The 24,322-nt window shown below is 41.7% G+C and overlaps 1 protein-coding gene across 8 annotated transcripts in view; it reads left to right on the top strand.

The window, feature by feature from the left end:
* RAPGEF2 (Rap guanine nucleotide exchange factor 2) overlaps positions 1-24,322 on the top strand; it is a 190,790-nt gene that overhangs the window by 113,422 nt on the left and 53,046 nt on the right. Inside the window, exon 1 of one of the 8 annotated variants that reach the window (XM_040554948.1) lies at positions 634-702. The exons of 6 other annotated variants lie outside the window; for them this stretch is intronic. In XM_040554948.1, coding sequence (XP_040410882.1) covers positions 649-702 — 54 coding nt within the window. In that variant the 5' untranslated portion in view covers positions 634-648. Of the gene's footprint in view, positions 1-633; positions 703-961; positions 1,583-24,322 lie in introns of those variants that run through there. One more of the 8 variants, XM_040554947.1, reaches the window with a different exon arrangement.

Raw genomic sequence — 24,322 nt, 5'->3', positions numbered from 1 at the left:
ACATTTACGGGCCACAGTCTGTGGATATCTGTGGCCTGCCTAGCAGTGAAGCAGCTGAAAATTTGCAAGCACTCATCAAGTGCACTGTTTATAAATACTTGATAACAGTGTTTACAGCTCAGCAGCGGCACTCTTTTGGGTGGGGAAAAAAGTGGAGATGATGTCAAACGTTCTGCTTTACCCTCATCTTCATGAAAAGTCCTGATCAGCACAGGGTTTGTGGAGGTAAATGTTGGTCCTTGCTCCTGCCCTGGCTCCAGCGGTACCCCCAGGAGCCAGCCGCGAGTGCATCCCTCCCCTCTGGGGCTGATCCGATCTTCAGAGGCTGATACGATACAGGCAAGCGCTTGTTGTTTTCTCTGCATTGTCCACCTCTACCTTAATGAGTGAAATGGTTAAGTATCGGAGGGGGCGAGCCTCAAGGAATGTCTTCCATTTGACTTGAATATTTCGGTGGATAAAGGGAGAGGGAGGGAGGGAGAGAGCGAGTGAGAAATGCACTTACATCACTAGGACTGCATTGAGTGTGCCTGTGCAGGTTAAGAGACAGACTACAGTGTCTTTGCTTTCTGCAGGAAGCAGCAATGCCGTTTGTATCCTAAGAGGAATTTTTTATTTAGAAAAGGAAGCATTCTTTCTACCCAGGAAATGGCTTTCCTTGTGCGTTGCTATGCCAACTGCCTGCAGCCATGGTCTTCCAAAGTAAGCACAATAACGTAATTATATTGGCGTATTGCATTCAGACTCATGATTCTCTGGGTTTCTGTGTGTGTGTGACTGTGCTGTATTTCTGTTTCTGACTCTCTTGGCAGTAGACGGGCTCGTCTCGATTGTGAGGAGTGGGCGTCATAAAAATTAAATGTCCATCAATGTCACGCTGCTGAGATTAATTGTGCAAACTTGGTTAGCTGAGTGGAACAGAGATCACTGGTCACTACTCTGTCAGCATCATTAGCAGCCAGGGGAGGAGGTCCCTGTTCGCGTGCGCTGCCCTGATTTTGGGGGAGTGGAGGGTGGCGGTGGCGGGGGGAGGCTGCGTGTGTGAGTGTGTGTGGTTGCAAATGAAACAGGAGTATTAACAATGCTTGGCTGAATGCTGGAGGCTGGTTCCTGCACCCTGACTAATATAATACTGTATTAAGCCTTTTTGAGAGAGTCTCTGTGCAGTCAGCCATTTTAGCTTTTTTCCTCCTTTTTCTTTTCTTCCCATTCCTCAGTCTCGGGGAACGGTTCTGTTCCCCTGGATGAATGCTGGATATGTAGGGCTTCATCAGGCTCTGTGCATCCTGACATGCTTAGACTTTCAGTGTTACAAAAATGGAGACTAACGCTGTCGTTTGGATTGCTTCTCTGCACTACAAGTGTGAGGGGGTTTTTGAGCTTACCAGTAGTGACACTTTTAGCTCCAGCTTGGTTTACCCCCCTCCTCCTCTTCTTAATTTAATGCTGTAGAGGGTGACTTGCCATCCATAAGAAATTGGTACATGATGTGTAAATTCAGTTCAGCTTCTGTTTCTTCATTATGAAACCACTTGCAGTCCCGGCTAACCATGGAGTTATGGGCCAGCAGGAGAAACATTCAGTAAGTACTGCAAATTCTGTTTGTTCTATCAATAACCTGTCACGGGCGAGCTGCATGGAAATTGAAACTGCTTGTCGTCCTCCTCGTGTACTTCTCCTGATTTGTGAATTTAATAGGGGGGGTTTTGAGGGAAAGCAGTACCTGAGGTGGCATTAGAATCTGTGACTGTGTTTAAGATCGTTTTTAGCTTAGAAAAGGCAACTCTGTAGGTTTTTTGAATGTTAAAAATGTACTCAGAAAATACTGACATACTTTCCTTGGTCAAGAAGCTGTGAGTGTTCGGTTAAAATCTGTATGCATTTGTTAAAACTTTAAAGAAATATTTGAGCTGTATAGCAAGTGATTTAATTGTAGTTGGTGATAAGAGTAGATTTATTCTGTATAATGTATGGTGCTGGTGTGCTGTTGCCTTGTAGCATGGCGTTGGACATCTGCGATAGACTTATGCTGAAAATGCAGAAACTGTTAGTAAAACACTGCATGAACAAAAGGCATAAGTACTGATGCTTTATAATTGATCCCATGAGTCAGCTACACCTTTGTCATGCTTTAATCCCATAGGCTGTCCATGTTTATTGTTTGTGAAAAATGCATTCATAAGCAGAACAGCAAACATTATTTAACAAGGCCTCAGGTGTCAGAAATTAGAAATTTACATTTTCCTTTATAAAAAGATTCTAGAAGTACGGGTTCCTATCACTTAATTAACACATTTATATCTTCATGGTAGATTTTATATGGTTTGATATAATTTGCAGTTTCTTGAAAACCTCTCTACATTCTGTGCATAGAGGGTATGTACTAGAGTGCATGGGAATGTGGGCAGTATGTTCAGCATATACAACTAACAATCGTAAATATTGGAAAGATGTGATAGCAGGAACTTTTTAAAGGAGGAACATTTTCTTTACAAATTCAGTTTTGATTTTGTATAGAAATACAGAAAATAAGCTAGAAACATTTCAGAAAGTGTCTAGTGAAATTTTTTATGCATACAGCAGACATAACAGTTTCTAGTTGTAGACTGTTTTTTCCTTTCTGTTCTTCTTAATTACATTTTAAGTATAAAGCAGTTCATGTTACCAAATCGTTGGGTGTTCATGAAATATTTAGAACTTAATCTGAAAAAAAAAATGAAAAATGCACACACAAACCCCACACTTCCCTGCCTCCTGAAACTCAAGTACTGAAGGAGCTGAAATAGAATAGGATACCCTAAATTTGCAAATTGAAAGAAAATGAGAAAGCTGCATATGTGTTGTTTTCCCTGTTCTTTTTACTCTCCGGAGAAGGTTGATGAAAGTTTCTGCATTGATTCTGGTTAACATAAAGTCTGATTAATATGAAATAATAGTTTATAAATGAGGCAGAAATTAACTTGGTATATTAGACTTTACATTCCAAGGTCTGACGTGTTTTAGATGCATTACTCTGAATTAATTAAATCACAGATAAATTTCACTCTGTGGACCAAAATATAAGAATAATGAAAGAGGAGAGATAAAAGTATCACTTTATTTCTTACATTTTTCATATGTCAACATATATATAAGATAAAGAAATAGTATTATGACATAGGGCTGGCACGCAACTGCAGATTTTGCATTAACAAAAGCCATGGTTAAGGATTTATATAGAAGTTTAAAATGAAACTGTTAGGACACAGTGAAAAACTCTACTTTGGCAATGAAACTCTCTATGCTTGTTCTCCAGATAAAGGATTTTTGCTTGGAAAATGGGACTGAAAAATCTCAATTCTTTGCAGAGAGGGAAGGCAAGCTCAGAGTTTTGAGGTACATGGAATTTGTCTTGCTTTGACATAAAGGAAAACTTACTGGATTAATCATTTTTGAGAAGTTATTTTCATGCTAGCGTGTTGCCAGAATCCTAAATCTCTTATTGATGTCTGACAGATCTGATTTCAAGAAAAGAGCCGTAATTACTTCTGTGACATCCCACCTATGGTCTCACAGCTTGATTTGCTGGGACAATCTGGAAATGAATGCAAAATCTCCTGTGCTAGGTTTCACATAAAATTCTGTGAAACAATTTTAGCTAATGCTATTAAATCTTAATTTAACACTAGTTTAGTAGGCAGTGCGAGATATGGGTTAAGTTTACTGTTCTGTGAAAAATGGCATGCAGGATGGCCATTATGTCCGTCACAGATGGAATGGAGGGAGGAAAAGTGGAAAAAGTGTTACTCTTCCCAGATTCTTTAACGTAAGAAGTAAAAATCAGCAGCATCCATCAAGTGTACAGGTCCCACATGCCTCGTATTTCATAAATCGGATGGGTTTGAAGCAGCAGCCAGTATGAAGGTGGTGGTTGCTCTGTGGGTGATGTTCTGTGATACACAACCACCGTCATCCGCAACAGGGAGTGAAGGCATGCCCTGGGGGGAGATGGCAGAGAAGGTCCCCACAGTAGACTCAGGCCTTCTAAAATGTTCTTTCTATCTCATTCCTTCTTTCCCCTTATATGTGTTGTTTGTAGGAACTTTACTCAACGCAATTAAAAAGTGATAGGAATAATGGTTTTTAAATTGTGACTTGAGATGCATAGTTCTTTCACGAGTGTGTAATGATTAACAGCTCATGAATTGCACAGTGCCTTGGAGTCACTTATGCACAGTCTGTAAGAAAGGGTAAGTTACTTTTTTACTTTGGGTATTATAGAAATAAAGTCTGCAAATAAAGGGTATGTTTCACTGACAGCCTAGTGTCTCTCCTTTAGGGATCGTGTAGCCACTTCAGTCTTTTGATGTTCTTGACCTGTCTTGAATTACTGAAAGATATTGAAAGCAATAAGTCAAGTCTTTGGCTTGCTGTTGCAGTGCTTTAGTTCACGAAGATTTGTGACCCCATGCTAGGGCCCCCCTCGCTCCCAGGAATGAGATGAAATGAGTGGTGTTTTGAGGAAGAGCCTTGGGTTGTAATTGTGCAAATATGGCTACTTTAATTTGTTGTGCGTAAAGGGTGTTGATTGGGATGCTTGCCTAAGAAATGTAAAACTTTACAGAAGCATGGCTTTTCCCTTCTGGAAGGGATAATCAGTATTGGGTTAGAACTCAAACAGTAAAGGTAGCCCAGGATTGTTACTTGTCCTTTCAGAGAGCATCACGCAGCACAGGGAGGAAGGGTGTAATGGTGTGATCAAGTGGCTACACTCACTAAGCTGAACAACCTGAGCTGACCTCATACCTGGATGTTTTTTAAATATACCTGGAAAAATATAAATACACTATATGATTTTTTTCATGTGTGTATGAAAAAACACCTTCAACTTGGAAGTAACCTTGCTGTCTGCTGTAGCTGATGATGGTTGTGAGTTTGTTCATATTAATGAATTGCGTTACACTGGGAATTAATACTTTTTTTAAAGACACCTCTATTTTTGTTGCTTATTGAAAAACAAGATTTTGATTTTGCACCCTTCTGATTATTACTTTCCCTTCCATTAGTAAATTAGAATAAAAAATATTCTGCTCTCTGCAGACCAATAACAGAGTTGTGGATTTTTCACGTGATTAGGAATAATTATTTTGCCTCTTCATAGGTGTGTTATCTTTAATTGTGTGTACAATTTTCTTCCAGAAGATTCATCTCAAGTTAGATAGCTCTGGTTTCTATTTGATATTTTGCGTTAGCTTCATTGCTCAAGTGGCCAGGTTGTGTTTATGGCATACTGATCAAGTCCTACTCAGAAGATGAAACATTAATTTTTTCCTTCTCCGGCTTTTTGGGGTGTTTGTAATGACAGTGTTAATGTGATTCATTGAAGCAGTGCAGAGCGGCATTGTCTTCATTTTTCAGATAGTTCTGCTGAAGCAAATCTTTGGCAAAAAGTAAGGACAGAGTTTAGAAAACTTCACATACTTATTTCTCAGTATAGCTTGGCCTTAGTGCTCAAATTACAGATTTTATCTGACTTTTCTGTGTTTTGGCCCAGCTCAGGCACCCATGGTCTAATGATTGTCTGAAAGGTTGATTTTAAGTGACTTGCCTGGCATCGTACCAGAGATCTGCAGTAGAGTCTGGATAAATTCCTGTTCTCCAGGACAGCATTTGACTGCAAATTTTCTCAAAAGCTTATAATTGGCAAAATTTGGGTCATTTCGTATGAATGACAGTGAATGCATTAGTGACCCATGGAGATGGCAATGAAAACATCTTTGGCACATATGAGATGTCGTGCCATCTTTCTGTGACTGTTTCAAGGCCTTGAGGACAGTACAACATGCATTTTATTTTTAAAGTGTGTGTGTATATATGTGTGTGTGTGTGTATATATATGTAGAAATATATAAAATTCCAGCCACTTCTTTGTGTGTGTGTGTGTATGTATATATGTATATGTATATATGTGTGTATATATATATATATATATATAAAAACAATCTGCCTTCTTAAGAAGTAGCTGAAATTTTTCAGGTCAGCATAGATGGTTGGCATTGAAAATCTATAATTTGGAAAGAATTTAAAGAATTTAGAATGGTTTAGGTTGGAAGTGACCTTAAAGCCCGTCCAGTTCCAATCCCCTGCCATGTGCAGGGATGCCTCTCACCAGACCAGGTCACCCAAAGCCCCGTCCTGTGAACACTTCCAGGGATGGGGCATCCACCGCTTCTCTGGGCATTTCTAAAGTAGTAAAAGTTCAAAAAGAGCATGGGAAAACTAGCACTATCAATATTACCAGCTCTATTTTACATTCCTAAGTGACCAAAACTAGTGGTTGTGTTAAAGTGCTTATAAAGTGATATTTATGATGGTGCACACTGAAAGGTGTCATTTATATCCAGAATACAGATGTGAACCTGAAAAGGAAAGTCAGCTCCTTCTGAAATGTTATTTTAGACCAACCGACTAATTCTGTATGTTATTACTGAGTTGTAGGCACTCCTGCCTTATCTTCAGGCATGTTAAAAATCCAGCTAATATTGGGAGCTGATGATACCTAGCAATTAAAAAATAATTAAAAAATCCAAACCTCTGAAGACACAAAACAAAAAGACCTTAAATCCCTGAAGGTACCATTGATTTGCTTCTGATTTTACAAGTTAATAAATTCAGTGGAATAATAGAAGCTCTAAAGTGCAGAAGGTAATGGAATGCTGTGTTAAGAATTGTAGGTTAAAAATATCAGGGAACTAGGCAATGTGCAAATAGAGTGGCATGAAGTCCACTGCAACAAGAAGCGGGCATATTTAGCTATGAAAATCCTGTGCCTCTGTATCTCAAGCATCTTCCACCTGCAAAATATTGGTGCTCCCTTGCTTGATGGAGAGTTTTCAGTGATACTTGTGCTTGGACTTGAGCTATTTCCGGTTGATGTAGTCTGTACAGTTTAGCAAATGGACCTGTAAAAATATTTCGGCCAGATGGGGTAAGTTATATTTTTGGAAACTTCATTTTTAGTTATCTAAGACAGGAAATCTCAAATCGTGATATACAAAGAACTATGTGGCTTATAGGAGAACTGGAAACTGCTGCTGGTAGTGCCGCTTGTTTGTGCATTGTGATTGCCACTGGTACTACTCCAGTATGCACGAGTGAGGGGAAGTGTCTCGTGTTCTCTGCTCTGCTGCTAAGGTGACCTCAAGCTTTTCTGCACAATCCTTCTGTACGTGATGGTTTTACAGGTTGTCTGCAGAATCAGGGAAGTAATTATCTGTGTCAAAAAGATCACTGCACATGATTTAGCAATTAGAAAGCACGGTTCCCTAATGCTCAAATTTGTAAACTGGAATTGGGTAAACATTGAAACTCTGTTCTGACCATCAGCACTCTGGGATAATAAATGAGGCTGATGCTGGAAACTTGTAATATATAAATAAATAAAAATTCCAGTTTATTTGAAGTTTGGTTTTCTTCAACATTCCTATTTTAGGTCATTTTTATTCCTTGTTGTGTTCTAGGCTTTAAATTGCTACAAATTAGTCCTTAACAGCATCCTTGATGTCTGAAAAGCTGAACTAATTTTATTAGCCCTCTCAGGAATACACATTTGTGTGATTTTTACATGAAATAAATGCAGGATTTTCAGGATCATTTTAAAGTCTGATTTTAATTTTTTGATATCCTAGATGCAACAGTTGATATATAGTTAAACTTTTATTTCTTTTCTGTTACTATAACTGATGCATTCTTGTTAGCTTTATCTGAATTTAAAAATGAATAGAAGTAATACTATAAGGAAAAAAAAAATCATGGTAGGGTATTTGAAGAGTTTCTGCAGGGTAATGCTGAAGCAATGTTTCCAGTATTCTTTATTACCAGTGGATGACAAGTGCTACTGGCTGTGAAGGCCCTACACGATGAGTGTAGGCAATGTTAAGGCTTTGAGAAAAATGAGATGTCTCAAGATTTACCCTTGACCAAAGCTGCTTGTACCTGACACATCTCTTTTTCAGAGTTGTATTTAGAAGTGTCTGGTAGCTGTAGTGCAAGAAAAGCATGGGGTGACCTGTGCAGCTCTGCAGGCTTCTTAGGATTCTAACCTTGGTGTGCTTAACCTGCCAATCTGTCCATGAAATGTAAGTGACACTTGTACGCTTCCCCAGTAGTGGATGCTTGGTTGTTCTTCCAATTCTGTTACCTTGCCAGCAGTCTTTCTTTTTCTTTTCCTGCTGTTCATTTTGATACAGCGATGATTCAGCAGAGAACCGCAGGAAGAATAAACTGTACCGAAGGGGTATCTGATCTGAGCACTGCTCAGTGGGTTGTTTGTGGAGAGCTGATCCTATGCCCAGTAGCTGGAATTTATAGGAGCATTTGTCTTTCCTTCCTAAATCTGTGTTTATAGAGAGATATTAGGAGGGTAGATGAAGGACAACAGATTGCAAAGCTTTTGTGTGGGTGATGTTGAAGGTAAATAGCCTTATATTAACATATCACCTGACCCAAATACTGCTGCTGCATAGCTCCTAATATAGCTGAGACGTTTTACTGGATACGAGAGCTTTCGTCTGATTTCTTGCTTGGAAAAGATGAGCATCATGACAGTGGTATTTGGTGAAATAACTGCAAGACAGGATGAAATCTTGAGTAGGTGTAGTTTGTAACTTGCACTTGAGATGCTGAATGCAGCTCCTAGTGCGGTATGGTGATGTGCAAGAGTGGGGGTCAGCCTCTGGCCAAAAGGCTTCCTCTGTGTTTCTGAGTGGTGCTGGGCACCAATGTGAAGCTTACTGCTGTGAACCAACCTGATGGTATTTAGCTGAGCTGGCACTCTCTGCTCGGTCTAAACCTTAAGCCAGAAAAAAAAAAAATAAGGGCACGAATCTTTGTGATCTGGGGTCTCCATTGCAAACACTGGAGCACAAAACACTGGCACATCTAGTTCCCTTCTCGTGAGAAGTGAAGGAGGATTTTCCTAAACGGGGAGCAGCCTGCTAAATCTACCAGCTGGACTGGCTAGTTCTCCAGCTGTTCCTGACTCCTGTGTCACAGGCAGTCAAGTTGATCTCTCCTGTAATATGCTGTTCCCCCCAAAGCCAGTTTGGGGTGCCTTAAAAAGGTATCAAATAATTCGGTCTCTTTCAGAGCTCCACAGTTGCTCTGCTTTCTGGTCCTTGTGGCGGGTAGCGGCTGGGAGGGTGGGTGTCCCTCCTTGAGTTGGGAATGTCTTCAGAGTGCCGGTTTATCAAGCCACTGTAAATGACAACGGAAAGCTCTGAACTATGTGACAAAAGGCGAAGATTTTCCCTGTGATGTGAAGATGTCTCTGCTCAAATACATGAATGGCATTTGCAGCTTGTAATGGAGGTGACACTTCTCATTTGGACTGGGAACCTGAAGAAGGGTTTAACGCTAGCGTTCTCTTCAGCCCAGGCTTTTTGATGTGATTCAGGAGCCAGTTTCTTTTCCTTACAGAGGAAAAACAGGCTCACGAGCTGTAATGTTTTGCACTTGTTTGCATCCCATTATAGCTGCATTTAGTATCTGCTAATAAGTTAATGTGCTATTGCAGTCGTGAAATGTAGCTCCACATAGTGCTTTTAACTTGTGACCTGTAGGTATCTTGTTTCTTAGCTCTCTTGGTACTGGTGTCCGGGTGAAACCATTGCCAAGGTTTGGTAGCAGTAATGCATCTTCTCGGTGATGGCAGCCACCTGATCTACACAAGTGTATGGACAGCAGGAGGGGAAGCACGTTGGAAACCCAGACCATAAGCAGTGCTTGTGCTCACACTTCTCAATCTGTGATTTCTTTCACTTGCTCTATAAATATTGCCTCGTTTCATCTGAGGAGTCTGTCAGCTTGCTCTCTGACAAGCACAGGCGCTGTGCACTGGGTCATTTGGACACTGACTGGGTAGGATTTATTAGCTTACAGCTTGACTCCAAACTGTGACTTTGCAAGTAAGAAAAATGGATTAAAGCTTTTTTTCCCCTTCCGTGAAGAATGATTTCATGAAAATGACGTCGTGCTATTCTGTAGGTCTGCTGCCTTTGTGTATTTAGTCGTGTTGGCTTGCTTTATAGTTAAAAATAGGCTTTTACTGTTCTGTGCTGCTGTTAGTCCTGCAGAGCCAAGAAAATGGGAGCTGGATTGTGTTCTCAGGGCTCCATCCATAGCATTGTTTCCTAAATTCCTGCCACTGCTGCACACCTGCCAACCTCCTGAATGCTGTAGGAGTTGCACAAGTGTCGGGAAGGGCTGCCGTGGGATGTTCTGCAAGGGCATGGCAGAAGGGGAGAACGTGGCAAGGGTACTGGAATGTCAATTTAATCCTGGGAGTGGGATCTCAATGGTTTGAAATTGGGGTGGTGGAAAGCATCGTACCCGAAAGCTGGATGCATTTGGTTTTGGTTGAAAGTAATAATCATTCTAGATTTTGGGAAATGTAAACCAAACTGTGGGAATTATATTTAGTTAACTATATCCTAGGCTTGTGGACGCATCAGCCCTCTCCTCATTTTAACCCAAGTAGGTTTTCTGTGCTCTTGATTATTGTTATTATTTTAAAATTACACATAAGCAGCTAAAAGTACCTCAAAACTTTCATCGTACTGTGTCTGTCTCTGTTTCTTCCCTGATCAGGGTGCAGCTTGACCTCTAAATCTTAATTTACTCCTGATAATGAGCTAGAAAATAAAAAACCTTCCAAATACTTGGCAGGCATTAGCTCTCTGCTATTCCAGGTTGCTCAGGAAGGAGCCGGATGCCTTCCTGGTGTGTTTGTATTTTCAGTTTTGACTCACATCACCAGTGGATTATCATCTGATTTTTTGGCCTTTGAATAAGAAGTTGAATATAGAGGATCTTTCGTTGAAAGATTGTTGAATAATGGAGAAAGATTTTTTTTTTTTTTTCTTCACTTTTAAGGAACCATGAGGAAAAGGAAAATGAATTTATGGATTTAGGAATGTTTGTGAAGTGTAATTTGAATAATTAACTCTGTCTGGAAATGATGGCCCACTGATTTTTTTTTTTTTTTAATTTTTGCTAAAAAGTAAAGCTTTGACAACAGTAGGAGCAGAATAAAACACAAGCTAAAATGAAAACAGTGTTAGTTTCTGTTAATAACTGTAAAAGTCCGTATGGTATGTATACATCTCCTTGCCTGCTGGTGTATGACTTCAACAAACATTTTTTGTTGTCTGACTCGGGGGGTTTCTGTCCTGTTCAGTCTTGCTCGATTCCAAAAGAATAGGTTCCTTTAGTTACTAACATTTACTCTATTACCTTTTTAGTTTCGTGGGGAGTTGAGAGATTTCTCGCACTTCAGAGCAAAGGATTTCAGATAACTCAGTTTAGCAGAGTTTCTAAGGTTCCAGCATGCAGCTGGTATTCCTAAATAAATGGATACTAAAACACAGTTTCATGAACTGTGGAGTTCATGTCAGCAGTAGTGTACAGAAAATCTAGTTATCTGCCTCTTCCTGCTGAAGGAAGAGGTTGTTTAGACAGATAAATGTCACTCCTACACCTGCCACTTCCATTAGTATTGCACATTTCTAATCCTTCTGTGATGATGGTGCTCAGGGAAAACTAAATTTAGGAATTCCTGAGTTAGAGTAATAGGATTTTTTTTTTAAGTGGAGGTTTGATGTTTCAGCTGGGGTTTTATTCAGTTAAGCATGCAAAGATAACATGGTTAATATAGTAAATGACTAAAACATCTACCACGGTTATGAAAGAGTAACCTCCTTCGTCTCCGGTAATGTGAGGTGTTGTAGCCAAGACCATGCTGGCACTGTCAGAAATCAGTGGTTAGGATTTGACTCTCCAATTCTCTGGTTATTACAAGGTGACCTAATGAAACAGGTGATGTACATGCACACATCCAGGGTCTTTATAGCTTATCTTCTGATAAATGGGAGAAAAAAGATTAAAGTTACTAACTGTATTTGCAGAATGGCCTTCAGTCCTAGTATTTCCGGATGATTTGTGTGTTCTCTTATTTTTCTGCAGCTTGGCAATCCGATTTAAAATGTCTCTTCCTAAATAGGCAGCAATGAAATATATATTCAACTGATACCATGAAATAAGTTTCTACATGGATTGTTTTTTTAGTGTACTGTTTACCTAAGGAAGGAATACAAAGGCTGATTTAAACTTTGTATGCACGCCTGTACAGACACAAATGAATATATTTCTGGAAGCCACCTCTGAACATCAGCATTTTGGGTGGAATAACACGATGCTTAAATTGACTGTCTCCTTGCTCTAAAGCAGTCTTGGTTTTCGCAGACACCATAAAACTCCTTCTTGTTTTGCTGTGTTGTATAAGCCAGTAGGGAAACCATTATCTCGTGAGTGGGTTGTTGTGGACATTGGAAGCATTGGGTGAAAACAAGGCTGGGCTAATTGAACTTAACATTTGATATTACTGTTTTGAATAACACTTTGACTATAAATAAAAGCTCTGCCAGTTGTTTCAAAATTCAGTGGAAAGTACTCTTAATGTAAAAGATGGGTCTCTATCGAGTTGTGTAAATAAATGCAAGTGGCTCTGCACAGCTACTGCTGCACGGGGCTCCTGAATGGAGTGGAACACCTTTGGGAACACCTTTGCACTCACCTAAAGACTCTCCAGAAAAGAAGAAAAGTGGTCCTTTATTTTTGGTTCCCTTTCCCTACGATCATCATACACAAGGAGGTCTTTTGTCCAAATTCCTAAATGTTCACTGTCGTTCAAAGAAGCTGGAATCTTGTTCTGTGCAACAGAACAGAAACTGTAGGGTAGTTAGGACTGCATGATACCACATACAGTCTTAAAAGTTTGTGTCAGGGTGAAAAAACTGCATTATTTTTTTTGGGTACCATACGAGAGAAAATGTAAGCAAGGCTGGGGGTATTACAGCAGCATTCTCTGCCATTGTATTGCCATGGCATAAATACTGTTTCAATTTCAAAATTCATAAAATAAGTAATAAAGTTATTTGCCGAGTCAATGAGCACAGCATTAAAAAAAAAAACATTGGCAGAGTAAAAACATTGTTAGGATTTTGCAGCATTGGCCATGTATAAAGGGGAAAACTTGCCATTTAAAAATAATCTGAGTTGTCTTGCTGCTGTGCTATTTTTACGTTATCAGAAAAACAGTGACACAAGAAGGTAACAAGTGTTACCTTCATAATGCAAATATGAAACCTTACCTTAATCTCAGGGGTATTCTCTCTAATATGTTCTTAAGCAACCTTTCTTTTAAAAATCATCTTATTTTAAAAATAAGCTAGTACCCATAAGCAAAATTGTCTCCTTTTTTCAAACAATTTTTAAATTTTGGTTCGAATCATTGTTTTATAGTGCTCACTATTGTGTGATTAGGAATCTCAAAAATGTGAGTATAGGCACATACATTGCTGCTTTATATTAAAGAGTGCCACATAATATTCTTATTAAAAAAAAAAGGGCTTAACAGTTACTTTGCCCACTTGTGCATTGAGATACATATCTTATAATATTGCAATCCCTCAGTTACTTTGGGGGAATCTTTGTGAAACTGGGAATCTTTGTCAGATGAGGAAAACAGGAAACTATTGTAGAGCAAGCACATGCAAAACAAGTAGTCTCAGGACATGGTTTCTTATTTGTACATGGACATTAGTGGAAGAATTATGTATGTTTCTCTCCTATTGCCTAAGTTAGTGAAAAGCAAAATTATATTAGGAAAAAAAATATTCTCATGATCCATATTGTAAAGCAAAGATAATCATGTAGATAAAACTCAAAAGGTGGCATTGATATGCATGCAGACATTAAGTTTTAAACAATAATAATAATAATTCCAAATTCTTAGGTCAACTTTGTCAAATGTGTTTCAATTAATTCAGTATTTTATAGAGATAAAGCTGTGTATAAATGGAAATCTCCAGTTTTTGCATGTTTACGTAAAAATACTTTCCTTTGCAAGTATACGGAATACAGCTGTCTTTACTAAGAAGCTGCAAGTAATAAAAATCTAAAATGTTATAATGTTAATCATGTTGACTTTTGTGGTTTTCTTCTTCCTTTGGTTAGGCAGTTTCTGAATGAAGGTGTGACAAACCAAGCTGGCCTCTGATTTTTCTGCTTGGAGGAGTGACATGGATCTGGAAGGGATTTTCTGGGTCACTGCCATTGCACACTGCTGTTGCACAGCGCATTCATAACTTTGCCTAGCTTCAGTTCAAAACCTTCTCTGCCACAGCTCCCCTTGAGCGTGGTTTTGAGAGTCTGAGGTTCAATAGGCAGCAGCTTTCAACTTTCTGCTCATTAGTTTTTGCACCTGTATTGTCTCTTGCTCTAAATGTTTCGTTTGAGTCCTTCCTGTTTCTGGGTAGTGATGATTTCCTTTCTCAGCTCAGGCTAAATAACGGCATGCTAAAAGCTCCTCTTACACTTTCTCAATACTATTTTTTCCTCTTTTGATAACTCTGATAGTTCTCTGAATCTCTTAAAGTATATGACTTCAAGTTGGAAACATGTAGCTGGGGATGTGTGCAGTATTCCAGCTAAGGTCTCTTGGGGGGCCTGGGTAAGAGCCCCAGACTCCTGCATTTCTGGGTGCTGCATGCACCCATCTCATCAGGCTCTTTTTCTGCTGCATCGCCCTCACAGTTCAGTCACCCTCCGGTCAGCTACATACTGGAATTATTTTCAGTCATTTCTGACAAATAAGTTCACAGATTGTTTTGTTGTTCTCAAAGTACATGGTCTAGCATCTTCTTATGCTGGTACTCTCATGCTCCAGGTAGGCGTCATCCTGCTCTCAGGGACGGGTCCCGTTCATCCTTTGTACCAATGGTGCCTCATTGCGCCCTGTTACCAGCAGGCTTTGCCAGCATGCTTGTGATGCATCTCCATCTTTATCAACTTCTCTGTTTTTTCCCCTACTTAGAAAGATTTACTGCTTGGTCTTAATCTGTAAGTTTCCTTTGTGACTGGGTATAAAACAGAAAAGCAACACGTGGTGTAAGAAAGTCCTGCTGATGGAGTCTTCAGCACTTGACGTTGTACACATATCCTAGGTCTTTGCTTTAACCATTTTAAAAGTGCACAAGATAGATGTTCTTAGCTTTGGGCTAGACTCTTTGCTTGTCTGTAGTGATTTTCAATCCTGAGTGGTGCTTTAAAGCTGGAAATAAAATCCGGCAGCAGGTGCCATCAGTTTTTACCTCTGCTGGTGTAATGGCTCTTTTGTATGCCCCTCGTGTGCTTTTTAGAATGCTGCATAAGAAACCTGAAATGAGTCTGTATACAAGGTGTACTTGAGCATCCCATCATTTATTTAAAATGTTCTGCAGGATTTAAAACATCTTGTTTGAAAATGTTTGAATTAACATTTCCTGTAAACATATGTGTACACGTAAAACGTTCTTGAACTTTTCATGCTTTTCCATCCTTAGACATAAATCTTTTTCTGATTTCCTGTGGAAGCAAAGTTTGTAACCATGTTTGCTGTTCCTTCCTCTCCCATAATTACTTGTAACAGGTCAAAGAGTTCAAAATTTGCCATTACAGATCTCCAAAACTCCTGAAAGTGGGCCATATTGTTTCCAGTTCAGCAGCAGAAGTTAATATATTAAAAATCAAAAGAGCCACAAGAGCAAGTATTTAGAAGTATCATCAAGTGGAACATGCATTACATTAGTATGGAAATCAATTATTCCCAGGAGAGAAATCTCTGCGAAGCTAGGGCTTATTAATTTTGTCCTCCACATCTATTGCTATTTAATAACAGGGAGCTTTTGCTGAAATTCAGTAGCTGAGCTGAGTTCACAGCGAAGTAGAAACCTTTGTATGAGTTCCTGAGAATAGGATACATACTGCTGTACAACCTGCGTACGTGTTCCTGCTAAACCACTAGCTAGGCTGCTTGGGTTCAGAAAAATATTCAGAGCATTTTGCCTGATGGTCATGGGTGTACGGTTCCCCCTCAGTTTTACCTGTAGAGCAGTATGGTTTCTGTCAGAGTAGTGTATTTCTTCACTGTGCCAAGGGAGAGAAATAGAACACTGTGATTTTCGTGACTTTTTGGGTTTGTTTTACATTCTGCCACCATTGAGATATTTCAGAAGAAAACTGAGGTGCCTCAGAGTGGTCTGTAATTGCAGCTCAAGGGCCTCTTTGGCTGTCAGTCTTCATTATTTCCATGGTAGGAATTCCCTTCCTGGTTTTATTCGGTCTTTTTGCACAGCACAGGCTCTGGGAATAGTAGTGCTTGGTGAGACAGTGGGTTGGGTTGTCTCACCAGGAGTTGCGTGCTATGTCTCCGCAAGTCTGCAGGCATAAGAGTAGAGTTTCTGCATTTTACTATTTGAGCACTTGTTCAAGGTGACAAAAAATAGGACCTGATGTAAACTTTAGAAGCTTTGTGAAACAGCACAAACTGGCCAATATAAAATACCCAGTGCTGTTAAAGAAAAATACGGGAGGAAGCCTGGCAAAATCCTACGTACGCCATTCTGCAAAGCTTTGCTTCAGCTGCACTGTTTGGGTGACAGCTTCAGCAGAGTAAAAGTCTTGCAGAAATTAAGCTGAAGATGCAGACGGAACAACAGATCTTCTCAGTGAAGGGGATTTAAAAATCGCACACAGTGCCTGAGCAGTGGTGGTGTTGGCAAAATCAGCTTTGCTCTTAACTCTAGGTGAGGCAACATGACTGAAACGTTTTGCAGGACACGTTTCTCCATGCTCAAAGAGTTGTCTGTACTTAAATGTATATCCGCAGTCAAAACAGCTGGGAAACAGCCATTTGATATTGAATCCTTGCACAGCGGGACCACTCCAACCATCAGAGTTGGTATTTTAAAAGTACACAATTAGCCTTTGTTGCCAGTTGAAGAAGTTACACTTTTACCAAGTATTTTCTGAATGAGATAGACTTGTGAATAAACTCCTGAATAAAGATCTAAATAAAAAAATTCTCACCTTGCAGAGTTGCTGCTGCTCATTATAAATACGTTATGATGCTTTGTGCTCCAAATCTCAAGAACCTGAGAAAAGCTTTTGAAAACGATGTCCTCAAGCTTTAGTTCAAATCCATTCTGCATTTTTTCTTTTGTATTCTTGGTTCACTCTCACTTTAAATACATTGATACATTTTTTTTTTTAATATTGAGTTGTTGCCAATACATTTGTGTTTGCTGAAGGAACAGTACTTATGCCAAATTTCCTGAAAAAGAAGCTTGAATGTAAAACACTATATTGGATCTGCTGCACAAATGCTGTCCAAAAAAAAAAAAAAAAAACAAATACTAACAGAGCAACAGAGCTGGTTCTGCAACAGATGAGGTTAAGTTAAAGAAGAATGGGTGTGTGTCAGTGATGCATTTCATACTTTTCCTTTGAAAAGTGTTTTCCCTGAGAGCTTTTCTCCATTCCCCAAATACCCATTTACATTTCACCACCTCTGTGCCTGTGCAGAAGCCAAGAGTCCTTCAAGCAAAGGATAATTATGTTCTATGCATTAAACGCTCATAGGATTAGCTGCTGAGAGCTATGAGATGTACATTAAGTGGCAGGCATTGTGTGTTTTGTAAAGGAAACAAAATGAAGTTCCCCCACACGCTATGTCTTGCTCACTCTCTCCCCGAGACCAGCAGGTCACATTGCATTGGTTTAAGCCTCCAAACAGTTTTATGGGGGAGTACCTGCAGCAAATTATGAGTGCGGGAAAAGTATGAGGAGCTTGCCTGAAAAGTCCTCGTAATGCTGTTTTGCTTGTTGTTGTTAGAGAGATTCTACTGTGGGCTTTGTATATAAATAATCTGCTCAACAGATTGCACGAATGCAGTATTTCCAGAACGGGGGTTGTGTCTTGTGTTGTAATCAAGACGAAAAATGCTTTTAGGAGTAGGTCTTTGTGAGCTTTGAGTCACTGTTTCACACAAAGGTGTCTATTTGACTGAGGAAAATAAGTAGATTTAAAATACATGAGATACTTTTGCATAAAGTGACTACGTACAGACTGCATAATTTAAGTCGGAAGGTTTTTTCATCTGGTTTTAGCGCTTAACTCTTCTCTCGCTGAAGTTTGCAGAGAAAACATCAATACTTCTTAATGTTTTCCATCTCACCTCTACATAAAGGAAATCCTGCTTCTATGGGAATCGCATCCTAATTTGAGCTGTGCATAGCTTAAACTTTTATTTTAAATTTAACTCTGTGCTGGACATGTCAGCCTGCATCATGTCTTTAGGCAGAATCAATAGAAGTTACTTTATTATTCTGTAATTACTTAGATTGACTGCTGTGTTTTAAATCACTGAACCATAAAAATCTTTTCCTTGATGCCTCCCTTGGTTAGGGAGAGAATTATGTTGAAATAGCACATAAATAGCGCACTGATGAATGCCCACCATTAGTAGTAATATTTCTTCCTTTAGTCATTAAATATTGTAAATTTGAGTATATTATTAAAAACATAAACAAATTTACAGATGTTTAATAGAAAAATAAACAGTTACATAAACTAGTGAAATGAGATGTTAATGACTTGATAGGGTGCTGAAGCATGCTGGGTTTGTAATCTAGGCTATTCTAGTACAATATAACTTCAAAATTTTAATCTTGAATAAGGAAAAATGGGAAAGACTTAAGGCATAGTATTTCTTGTATTTTTATAATATGACGTTTATTATATTTTTTCATTAGTAAGCAGGTACAAGATATGTTTCTAGTAATAGTATGAGGTTACAAGAAACAGAACACCTTTCATAATATTACAGGGGTTTTTATTACATTATTTGATTAGAAAGCAGGGGTCTACAAGTAAGTGCTGAGAGGCATATGTTCAGAGGCTGAAGAATCAGTGTTCGTGTTTCTTCAATTTCAGAAAATGGAAGCATGTCATAAAAGTGATATTTTGTGTTGTCCTACGTCCACCGTGCAGTGGCACTTTATTGCCTATAGAACTGTTCATCGGGAATTGCTTAAAACCATGTCACGCCATTGCTCTCAAATTTCATATTTCTGTGGATGTTCTTCAGCCAGTCACTGTGCAGGCTTTTTGTAAATCTTTCATAAAGTGCTGAACGGCCTTCAGTGGAAGACCTTGCTTATAAAATGCTTACTGATGGGTTTGTCCTAAAATGAGCGGTGTAGTGGAACTCTCTAACCAGAGTTTCTCTTGTACTTCAAATGTATATTTTCATGTTTCTTTCCCATTATTGCATGTATACTTTTTCCACATAACACCACATTAAAAAAAAAAGTTAAAGAAATATCCTTTAACATATACCTTAAAGACTTTGATATATTCCTGTCCTGGTTTCAGTTAGGACAGAGTTAATTTTCCTCCTAGTAGCTGGCAGGGTGCTATGTTTTGGATTAGGATGAGAACAGCGCTGATAACATGCTGATGTTTTAATTGTTGTAGAGCAGTGCTTACACCAAGCCAAGGACTTTTCAGCCTCTCTCTGTCCTGCTAGCGAGCAGGCTAGGGATGCAGCAGAAGCTGGGAGGGGACAGACCCAGGACAGCTGACCCAAACTGGCCAAAGGGGTATTCCATACCATCTGACGTCATGCTGAACAATATATAGGGGTGGCTAGCCGGGGTGGAGGTGTGGCCGGCTGCTCGGGGATAGGCTGGGCATCGGTCAACGGGTGGTGAGCAATTGCATTGTGCATCACTTATTTCGTACACATTATTACTATTAATACTATTATTATTATTATTATTGTTGTTATTCTTTTCCCTGTCTTAATAAACTGTCTTTATCTCAACTCACAGGCTTCACTTTCCCGTTTCTCTCCCCCATCCCGGAGAGGGAGGGGGGAGGGTGAGCGAACGGCTGTGTGGTGTTTGACTGCCAGCCGGACTAAACCACAACAGCCCATTTGGCGCCCAACGTGGGGCTCGAAGGGTTGAGATATCGACAGATTTGACCAGAGTGTGTTAAACTAAAATTGGTATAAGTATTCGACCTGCTTAATAGTTGCTAGTCACAATGTTGATTGCCTTAATCTCAAGTCTGCTGTGCCTGTTTCCCAAATTGAGTTTTATAGCAAGTTACTTTCTGTATGTGCTCCCTGTCGTGCTGTTTACCCTTTCCGGGCCCTGGTTTAAGATTGTTATGGTACTGTGTGGTGTAACGATGGCTTATGAAATGATGAAGTATCTGGTCATGACTCTAACCTGGTATTTGTACTCAGCACTGTCGTCGACTCTATACTTCGGAAACCATATCTCAGAAACTATTAGCAATTACACCTATTGCCTTTTTTCATCAGGGAGTCAGTCTCTGGAGGGGACAGGGGAAGATATTTTTTCCTACCTGTTCACTCTCCCTTCCTCCTTCACCACCCTCTTATCCCCCGAGCTAGTTACGGTAGCTCTCCAAGATGTTGAATATCCTTGGGATACTCAGACCAGCATGTTCTTGTTGTTATGTCTCCTGAATGCGCTTCAGGTTTTGTTTAAGGTTAAACAACTACTTAGGAATCTCATCCGGAGATCTGTCTTGAGGCGGGATATTTGCGAGTGGCAGGGAGTGTGGGAGGATATGGGCAGGTTTCTAGGGCAGTGGGCACCTCCAGTGTTTTGGACATTCACCCCTGAACAACTGCAAAATCCTAAAAAACTGGTAGAATGCTTGAAAAAAAGGTGTCATGACTCTGGCAGTTCCAAAGTGACACAAATCACTGTGGCGTGCTGGGGTCTGGCTTGTGCCTATCGAGCTGCAATTGATGCTACTATCAACCTAGTGACAGACCCTGCGGCCGTTCCAGTCCCGGCTCCTGCAGCCACTCCAGATCCAGCTCCCGCAGCCGTTCCAGCTCCAGCTCCCGCAGCTGTCCCGGCTCCAGCTCCCGCAGTCGTTCCAGCTCCCGCAGCCGTTCCAGCTCCCGCAGCCGTCCCGGCTCCAGCTCCCGCAGCCGTTCCGGCTCCAGCTCCCGCAGCCGTTCCAGCTCCAGCTCCCGCAGCTGTCCCGGCTCCAGCTCCCGCAGCCGTTCCAGCTCCCGCAGCCGTCCCGGCTCCAGCTCCCGCAGCCGTTCCGGCTCCAGCTCCTGCAGCTGTCCCGGCTCCAGATCCCGCAGCCATTCCAGCTCCCGCAGCGGTTCCGGCTCCAGCTCCCGCAGCTGTCCCGGCTCCAGCTCCCGCAGCCATTCCAGCTCCCGCAGCCGTTCCGGCTCCAGCTCCCGCAGCTGTCCCGGCTCCAGCTCCCGCAGCCGTTCCAGCTCCCGCAGCCGTCCCGGCTCCAGCTCCCGCAGCCATTCCCACTCCTGTGGCTGGGTCAGAGAAACGAACTGTAGCAGTGCAAGTTGCCCCTGCAGAGGGTACTCCAACCCCTGTGGCAGACCCTGTGGCTGGGTCAGAGAAACGAACTGTAGCAGTGCAAGTTGCCCCTGCAGAGGGTACTCCAACCCCTGTGGCAGACCCTGTGGCTGGGTCGGAGAAACGAACTGTAGCAGTGCAAGTTGACCCTGCAGAGGGTACTCCAACCCCTGTGGCAGACCCTGTGGCTGGGTCGGAGAGGCGAGCTGTAGCAGTGCAAGTTGCCCCTGTAGAAAAGGTGAAAAAGTGGTATAGAGACTCAGGTCGTTTAGAACGCAGAAAGTCTTCTGCTAAGTCTGGGTCTGGAGAAGACGAGGCTGGGCCATCAAGTGTGCAGGAGGATGAAGATGAGGATGAGGATGTCAGTAAGTCAACAGTAACTACCCGAACCCTATACCAGCGTGAGCTACGAGATGTGCGAAAAGATTTTGGTCGCTGTATAGGTGAACAGCTTGTCACCTGGCTGCTCCGGTGCTGGGACACTGGAGCCAATGGTGTGAAATTAGAGGGCAGGGAAGCCAAGCGGTTGGGATCCCTTGCTAGAGATGCAAGCATTGACAAAGCAATTGGAGATGGAGCACGATCTCACAGCCTCTGGAGGCGTCTCCTGTTAGCTGTGAAGGGAAGGTATCCCTACAAGGAAGAACTTGTATGTGTACCAGTCAAGTGGACCACCATGGAGAAGGGAATTCAGTACCTGAGGGAATTAGCCGTACGGGAAGTAATTTATAAGGACTTAAACGATGCACAAACATCCACAGATCCAGATGAAGTCCAGTGTACTCGACCCATATGGCGGAAGTTTGTACGGAATGCACCATTAACATGGGCCAGCACATTGGCAATAATAACCTGGAAAAACGGTGAAGATCCCACAGTGGGTGACATGGCTAAACAACTCCGGGAGTACGAAGGAAATCTCTCCTCTTCCCTACAGGCCTGCGTCTCGGCTGTGGAGAAACTCTCTGAAGAGTTCCACCAACTTAAAGAGAATTTATCTTCCCCCCCACCTGAACAAACCAGTGGCCACCAACTAAAAGAGAATACTTTGGAGAAACTTTTTGAAGAGGTCCAGCAACTTAAAGAGAGTGTATTTTCTTCCCCACCTGTACAAACCAGCGTCTCGGCTATTAGGGGTAAACGTGCATCCATGCAAAGAAGACAATATGGTGGGTACACACCCCGCACCACCCTGTGGTTTTACCTACGTGACCATGGAGAGGACATGAGAAAATGGGATGGAAAATCTACTGAGACTCTAGAGGCACGGGTACGTGAGTTGCAAAAGAAAACAATCGGGAGAAAGGGGTTCTCTGAAAAGTTTGCTGCTCCAACTTCTAGCAGGCAGTCTTTTAAACACAGAAGTGAAGATTCTGACCAGGACTAGAGGGGCCCTGCCTCCAGCCAGGGGGAGGAAAGGGACAACCGAGTTTATTGGACTGTGTGGATTCGATGGCCTGGCACGTCTGACGCACAGAAGTATAAGGCTCTAGTAGACACCGGTGCACAATGTACTCTAATGCCATCCAGCTGTAAAGGGCCAGAGCCCATCTGTATTTATGGCGTGACAGGGGGATCCCAGCAGTTAACTGTATTGGAAGCTGAAGTGAGTCTAACCGGAAATGAGTGGCAAAAGCACCGTATTGTGACTGGCCCGGATGCTCCGTGCATCCTTGGCATAGACTATCTTAGAAGAGGATATTTCAAGGACCCAAAAGGGTTCCGCTGGGCTTTTGGCATAGCTGCCTTAGAGACAGAGGACATTAAACAGTTGTCTACCTTGCCCGGTCTCTCAGAGGACCCTTCTGTTGTGGGGTTGCTGAGGGTTGAAGAACAGCAAGTGCCAATCGCTACCACAACTGTGCACCGGCGGCAATATCGCACCAACCGAGACTCCCTGATTCCCATCCACGAGCTAATTCGTCAACTGGAGAGCCAAGGAGTGATCAGCAAGACCCATTCACCTTTTAATAGTCCCATATGGCCAGTGCGAAAGTCTAATGGTGAGTGGAGACTAACAGTGGACTATCGTGGCCTGAACGAAGTCACGCCACCACTGAGTGCTGCAGTGCCGGACATGCTAGAACTCCAGTACGAACTGGAATCAAAGGCAGCCAAGTGGTATGCCACAATTGATATTGCTAATGCATTTTTCTCCATCCCTCTAGCAGCAGAGTGCAGGCCACAGTTTGCTTTCACTTGGAGGGGAGTCCAATATACTTGGAATCGGCTGCCCCAGGGGTGGAAACATAGCCCTACCATTTGCCATGGTCTGATCCAGTCTGCGCTGGAGCAGGGGGAGGCTCCTGAACACCTGCAGTACATCGATGACATCATTGTGTGGGGTGACACTGCAGAGGAAGTTTTTGAGAAAGGGAAGAAAATGGTCCAAATCCTTCTGAAGGCCGGTTTTGCCATAAAACAAAATAAAGTTAAAGGACCTGCACGAGAGATCCAGTTTTTAGGAATAAAATGGCAAGATGGACGTCGTCAAATTCCAATGGATGTGATCAACAAAATAACAGCTATGTCTCCACCAACTAACAAGAAGGAAACACAAACTTTCCTAGGTGTCGTGGGGTTTTGGAGAATGCATATTCCAAATTACAGTCTGATTGTAAACCCGCTCTACCAAGTAACTCGTAAGAAGAATGCTTTTGAATGGGGCCCTGAGCAACGACAAGCCTTTGAACAAATTAAACAAGAAATAGTTCATGCAGTAGCCCTTGGGCCAGTCCGAACAGGACCAGATGTAAAGAATGTGCTCTACACCGCAGCCGGGGAGAATGGCCCCACCTGGAGCCTCTGGCAGAAAGAACCTGGGGAAACTCGAGGTCGACCCCTGGGGTTTTGGAGTCGGGGATACCGAGGATCTGAGGCCCGCTATACTCCAACCGAAAAGGAGATATTGGCAGCATATGAGGGAGTTCGATCTGCTTCGGAAGTGGTCGGTACTGAAGCGCAGCTCCTCCTGGCACCCCGACTGCCGGTACTGGGTTGGATGTTCAGAGGAAGGGTCCCCTCTACA

This window comes from Cygnus olor, chromosome 4, assembly GCF_009769625.2.
Source record: "Cygnus olor isolate bCygOlo1 chromosome 4, bCygOlo1.pri.v2, whole genome shotgun sequence".
NCBI classification, from domain to species: Eukaryota; Metazoa; Chordata; class Aves; order Anseriformes; family Anatidae; genus Cygnus; species Cygnus olor.
The sequence above is the reverse complement of the archived record's forward strand: the minus strand, read 5'-3'. Positions and strand labels throughout refer to the sequence as shown.